This window comes from Dama dama, chromosome 12 (assembly GCF_033118175.1).
Source record: "Dama dama isolate Ldn47 chromosome 12, ASM3311817v1, whole genome shotgun sequence".
Classification (NCBI taxonomy): Eukaryota; Metazoa; Chordata; class Mammalia; order Artiodactyla; family Cervidae; genus Dama; species Dama dama.
The window spans coordinates 49,361,869-49,368,413 of NC_083692.1; the positions used below are offsets into that span (position 1 = coordinate 49,361,869).

The 6,545-nt window shown below is 48.6% G+C and overlaps 1 protein-coding gene across 1 annotated transcript; it reads left to right on the top strand.

The window, feature by feature from the left end:
• Positions 1-4,481: 4,481 nt before the first annotated feature.
• LOC133066300 (ubiquitin-conjugating enzyme E2 variant 1-like) lies at positions 4,482-5,149 on the top strand. The gene has a single exon (XM_061157242.1). The coding sequence runs from the start codon at positions 4,499-4,501 to the stop codon at positions 4,940-4,942; it is 444 nt and encodes a 147-aa protein (XP_061013225.1). The 5' UTR covers positions 4,482-4,498; the 3' UTR covers positions 4,943-5,149.
• The last annotated feature ends 1,396 nt before the right edge of the window (positions 5,150-6,545 follow it).

A 6,545-nucleotide genomic window follows, 5' to 3' on the forward strand; every position in this document is an offset into this window, starting at 1 on the left:
GGGTCCCATCCTAGCAGACCCCGCCCTCCCGCCTCCCAGACGCTCCTTCCCTAGGGGCCAGCCAAGCAGGGGCCAGTGATGACCCCCCCCATTCTGGTCCTGCTCCCTTCCCCGCTTCAGAACTGAGTCAGATTTCCCACCTTCCAGGGACCAGAACCCTGTCCCCAGCCTGTGTGACCTCAAGGCCACACAGGGCTACTCACACCAGGACCAGGGCCCACTCACCCACGAAACCCCCAAGAGGCCCTCCATACCTTAAGAGCCTGTGGGAGTGTTTCCATGTCTTGTAAAATCAGATGGCAAAAATAAACTTTTAGGTTGAAGAAAACATTTTGGTATACAATATTAACATTTTCATCTTTATACCAACTCAATCGTAAAATATAACTCCAAATACTATTTTGAGAATGAAAAGGCCCCATCCCAAGTTCTGATGCCGGGGAAGGCCAGATTCCTCGGACGTGGCAGTGACAGGATTCTCTTTAAAGGGCCTCATGTGGATTCTTGGCTTTTTATTTTCTCTCTTAATAAAAATGTGTGATGTTTACATTGTCGCAGAACAAACAGAACCTTGGCTTGTGTTTCATGTCTTAGGAAATGGGTCTCATGTACTTTTGGCTGTTCCCTCATGTTCCTGGGAGTTATAATCCAGCCCCTTTGGAACGAAGGGACAGTACCTCAGGATGCTGGTGAGGTACTGTCAAGACATAAAATGTCAAGACATAAAAATAAATAAAATCAAAAGGCCATTTAAAAATATAACAATCCCCTCCCCCCCAATAATAAAACATGTATCCAGAAGTCCTCTTTAGTAGAGCTATTCCCCATAGTGTAAAGCCTTTAGGATAGGCACTTGTAACCCCCAGCAATGGGGGCAGAGGGCAGGCAGGTCCCCCTGTCAGCCCCTCCCCTCGACTGATGGCCCAGGAATCCCGGCTTTGTCTTCCAGGCTGGCCCTCCTCCAGTTCCCACATCTGCCCTTGGGCATCCGATGATTCCCAGTTCCACGCCCAAGTGGCCTTTCTTCTTCCTACGGGCCACCCCTCCTACGTGTCCTCTCAGGGGTTCTGGAAACCTCTTCCGTATCTATTACATTATTTCTCCCAGGCTGCCAGAACAAAGCACATAGGCCGTGCGGCTAACCCACAGCAATCCCTTCTTCTGCAGCTCTTGAAGCTCAAAGTCTGACAGACCGGTACCGGCGGGTGATTTCTTCTGAGGCGCTGCTCCCTGCCTGGAGATGGCCAAGCTGCCCCTGTGTTTTCACCTGGTCTTCCATCTCTCCTTATGACCTCATCTCTCCTTAGAGGGAGCCCAGTCTTTGGATTAGGACTGGCCCTAATGACCTCATTTTAGCTTCATTGTCTCTTGAAAGGCCCAGTCTCCAAACAGTCACGTTCTGAGGGACTGGACCTCAACATGGGGATTTATGGGGCCACAGTTCAGCCTGCGACACCCACCACCACCTCTCCGTCCACACACAGAAATGGTGGCCAGAGCTACAGAACATGCGTGTGTGAAGGGTGACAGTCTGAGAAGTCTCAGACTGAAGGGTGACAGTCTGAGAAGTCACAGGAAAGACGGTTTTGAGGGCTGTGGGCCACGATGATGGGAAGCATGGTTGCCAACAGGCCAAGTGCTGCCGAGGCCTGCCAGCATCAGAGCCAAGAGGGAACACCGTGCATCAGGGTGAAGCAGGCTTTCCACGGTGGGAAGAGGGTGTTCACTTGGCCAACCCTGGAGAAGACTGCCTCTCAATGGTCGTACAATAATAATTAAAATGGGAAGGATTTAGTGCTTCTTAGTCTAAATGTGTGGGTATTCTTTATTCCAGGCTTATCATAAAGACCAATAGTACCCCCTCCCCTAGGCCTTCCTAGTCCATGGTGCCTCGGTCCAGACATTATCTGTCTTTTTAACCAAAAAGTCTGATACTGTCTGAATTTCTGGTCCAGTAATTCAACAGTGATATCTCCAAATTCATGAATTGAGTTTATGAAGAACCTCCTAGAGGATTCTTTTTTCTAGGGGAACTTGGCATGAACCCAGTCTGCACCTATCCTGTACTTGGGTAGAACATTCCTGGAAAGATGCTAACTTCCAACCAGCTTCCCCCATCATGCACCCACCCCCCCCCCCATCCCCCCACCCCACAACTTCTGACCCCACCCATCTGATTGGTGCATGCTCAAGGAGTCCAGTTCATCCACAGAGGAGCACAGTGGGGAAGATTAATCTTTTCCAAAGAGGGTAATTCCCTGTATTCCAAAGCCAAATGCAAATTAAACTGCTATTTTCTGAGATAAAATGCTGCTCAGTGTATTCTAGCCTGGTGCTCCTCTTAATTATTACAGTTCCCGGTCTCTGTTCTGAGCCCATCAATTCTCCTGCTAGTAAAATAAGAATGAGCTGGAGGATCACTTTTTAATTTTACCCACTTTGGCAGCAATCCTCTCTGGCCTCCCTTCACCAGACCACATTTTTCCTGGCGGTGGGAGACAGGGAGACGGGGGAGGGGAAAGTTGTTGCAGCTGTGTCATCGCCTTCAAAGCAAAGCCCTCTGCTTACGTCTCCAGATGCTGACCAGGCCTTGGAGGAACACTAAATCCCATCCTGATTGCCACTCAGCCCAGAGTCCCTTGTGCAGAATAACAACATCCCCCAAACTACTCTGCACATGGAGTTTGAACCCAGAGGCAGCTTCCCTCTAACTGTGCTCTGGGCCCCACAGAGACCCCCATGAAAACCTCAGACTAAGTTCCAGAGCAGCTCGCACACTGTTCTTTTACTCCCTGCTTCTCCCATCTCTGCTCCCAGGCACCTTCATCCAAACATACTTCTTGCTTCCTTCCTCACACAAATGGTAAATGGCATGAGTCCCAGGGGCTGCACAGATTCATCAGACGTACTTATGCTGGAACCCAGGTTAGGCTCATCTGGGGCTCCCCCCAGTTAGTTCTGCCAGAGACCCTTCCATCTCTGGAAGTCCCTCTGTCCAGGGATCTCACCATCGTGCCTACTGGTAAGTTAACCTCGGCCTGGGTTCTTTGTGGTCTCAACAGCAGGAGTGAGGCAGGGATCACTTATGGAGTGCCCTGAGCCCTTCCCCCGCCAGTGCCCTCCATTATATTAGCATGCAAATGCTTTCAATTTCAATGAGTCTTGAAATCATTTTTTTTTAACTTTTTATTTTATATTGGAGTGCATGCTCAGTTGCTTCAGCAATGTCTGATTCTTTGTGATCCTGTGGACTATAGTCCTCCAAGCTCCTCAGTCCGTGGGATTCTCCAGGCAAGAATACTGGAGTGGGTTGCCATTTCCTCCTCCAGGGGAATTTTCCTGACCCAGGGATCAAACCTAGTCTCCTGCATTGCAGGTGGATTCTTTACCGCTGAGCCACGGGGGAAGCCCGTGTTGAAGTCTAGCTGATTAACAATGTTGTGATAGTTTCAGGTGCATAGCAAAGGGACTCAGTCATACACGTCAAATGAGTCATGAAATCTCGAAGGAGGAAGAAACTCCGAAGTTGCCAGTCCAACTCTGACCCAGCGTTTGAGGGGCACAGACAATGGACTATGCTAATCAGGGGTCTAGGGAAACAAAACACCAGAAAGTGGCTTCGATGTCCCGAGAGCTGGAGCAGGGCATAGAGCAGGACAAGAGACACCTAGTCCCAGCCAAGCTCCGGGTTCTGGATGCTTTGGAAGGCCTGGCTTATGAGGGCTGGGGGCCTGCGGAAGATGCAGGGAGCTGCAGGTTTGCCTAGGCAAACCTGCCTTGAGACTTATCTCTGGGACCAGTGTTCTGTTTCACCAGAGGCAACAAAAGAACTGGATTTGAGCTGGAAGTGCAATGGGGATGCCATTAACGCAGCTAGAGAGGGAGCCCCAGAGGGCAAGCAGACTTGGTGAGTTTGCTGCTTAACGTGTGTGTGTGTGTGTGTGTGTGTGTGTGTGTGTGTGTGTGTGTGTGGCGTGGGGGGTGTGTGGCAGAAGGTTTTGCTCAAACTTCCTTGTACCCTGTAGCTGCCCAGAGGACCAAGAAAGTCATGCCCTCCTCAAAATAACTCAGTTCCTTAGGAACTACACCTGGAACTTCTCTCAGACCTGCACTAGATCTCACCAGTCTATGTCTTGGCTACAAAGTGTGGTCCATGAACCACAGCATCGGCAGCACCTGGGAGCTTGTTAGAAATGTAGACTCCTGGGCCTTGCCCCAGAGAGTGATTCAGAACCTGTATCTTCTGATCCTAGGACACCTGTATCCATTCAGGTCCAGAAACACTGCTCAGTTCTGGCTACATAATTCCTGAGGCCCAACACAAAACAAAAATAGGGGACTTGTTAAAAAACTAACCATTTCAAGACAGCAGCAGCAGCAGAATTCTGTTTTTATTGTGGTAACATCTCTGTAATAGTTGCCATGTGAGCTCTTTCAGAATGTACAGTTTGGTGGTATTAAGTACATCCACACACACTTTGAGCGACAGCGACGCAAGATGGCAGCCACCACGGGCTCGGGAGTAAAAGTCCCTCGCGATTTCCGACTGTTGGAAGAACTCGAAGAAGGCCAGAAAGGAGTAGGAGATGGCACAGTTAGCTGGGGTCTAGAAGATGACGAAGACATGACACTTACCAGATGGACAGGGATGGTAATTGGGCCTCCAAGAACAATTTATGAAAACCGAATATACAGCCTTAAAATAGAATGTGGACCTAAATACCCAGAAGCACCCCTCTTTGTAAGATTTGTAACAAAAATTAATATGAATGGAGTTAATAGTTCTAATGGAGTGGTGGACCCAAGAGCCATATCAGTGCTAGCAAAATGGCAGAATTCGTATAGCATCAAAGTTGTCCTGCAAGAGCTTCGGCGCCTAATGATGTCTAAACAAAATATGAAACTCCCTCAGCCACCTGAAGGACAGTGTTACAGCAATTAATCAAAAAGAAAAACCACAGGCCCTCCCCTGCCCCCGATTCGATTTAAGCAGTCTTCATTTTCCACAGTAGTAAATTTTCTAGATTCGTCTTGTAGACCTCAAAGTACTGGAAAGAAAGCTCCCATTCAAAGGCAGTTTATCTTAAGATACTGTAAATGATACTAATTTTTTTGTCCATTTGAAATATATAAGTTGTGCTATAACAAATCATCCTGTCAAGTGTAACCACTGTCCACATAGTTGAACTTCTGGGATCAAGAAAGTTATATTTAAATTGATTCCCATCCTAACCGGTGGGGCACATCTAACTCAACTGTGAAAAGACACATCACACAATCACCTTGCTGCTGATTCCATGGCCTGGGGTCTCTGCCTTCTCCCCCCTCCCCTCCCCTCCCCTCCCCCTCCCTGCAACAGCCCTCCAGCTAGGGGTGGCTTCTTAGAGTAGACGTGAAGGTTTCAGGTCACAGCCTGGGGGGCACTGATGGTGAGCGGGGTGCTCTGTCTGCATCCCTGGTCTCTCTCTCTGAGTCTTAAGTGACGCCCCCCTTCCAAGCCATCAACCCTCCTCCCCCCACCCTCCACTGCCGCCCGTGGCCGAGGCATAGATTGTAGCCCTCTGCTCCCCTTTGAGATCGGCCTTTGGTGAGGACTTCAGGGCTTCCCCGTATCTTCTCCCCCCACCGTAATCGAGGGGTGCTGCCTTTTCCTTCCTCCTCCTCAAGTCCCTTTCTGCACCGCCACCCAGCACTTCCATGACGCTTCCTTGCTTTGGCCAGAAGCCATCAGGTAAGGTTGAAAAGTCTCTGACCTCCCCTCATTTAGTCTTGGAACCACAGTTTATTTACTCTCCACCAGCCTGGGAAATGAATATTGGGTTCTCAGCCTTGCCACCCTCTGTTGTCACCATCAGCTGATGCGTTTCTTTAGCTCAGGTTTCAATAAGGTGAAAAGAACAGTCACCGGGGTTACTCAGACCTGCCAGCTCACGACCTCCGTGGTGGTTAAACTTGGAGAAAGGCCACAGAAGACACTTGTGCGCACACACGATCCCTCTGAATGAATTGTTCTCTTTTCCTGCAAAGGCTTTGGCTTTTTAAAATCGAAGAAGTTTTAAACAGGGCTCTCACTGGGTCATCCTTTCAGTCCACTCGGGTCTAGTTTGGAAGCTGACAACTGGAACAAAAAGAACCTTGAATTCGGTGCATACTTTGGTTTTGGTGCTGCTGCTTCTCCCGGTCCTCAGCAGGGATTACGAAAGAACTCGGTGTGCACGGCAGATCCCCGAAATTCCTGGCGAATCGCTGCGTTTTTCCACTTTTCTGTTCAGGACCACTAAATGCTGAGATGTGGATGCATACCGAAATAAAATCAATTCATTGTGTTCCAAGGGTTTTTTTTTTTTTTTTTTTTTTTAGTGTCTGTGTAAAACCACCTTTTGAAGCAGCAACTATCAAGTCTGAAAAGCAATTGATGTTTCCATTAATCTTTTTTCTGGGGGAAACCTTAGTTCTAAGGGTTTAACATCCTGTAAGTAAAGTTTAACATAACAGTATTCTGTAAGCAGCCTTTTTATTGTCAGACCATTGCCTGATTTTAATAT

Bases quoted from the DNA above. Each gene is read 5' to 3' on its own strand.
- LOC133066300 (XM_061157242.1), top strand. From the start codon at position 4,499: ATGGCAGCCACCACGGGCTCGGGAGTAAAAGTCCCTCGCGATTTCCGA.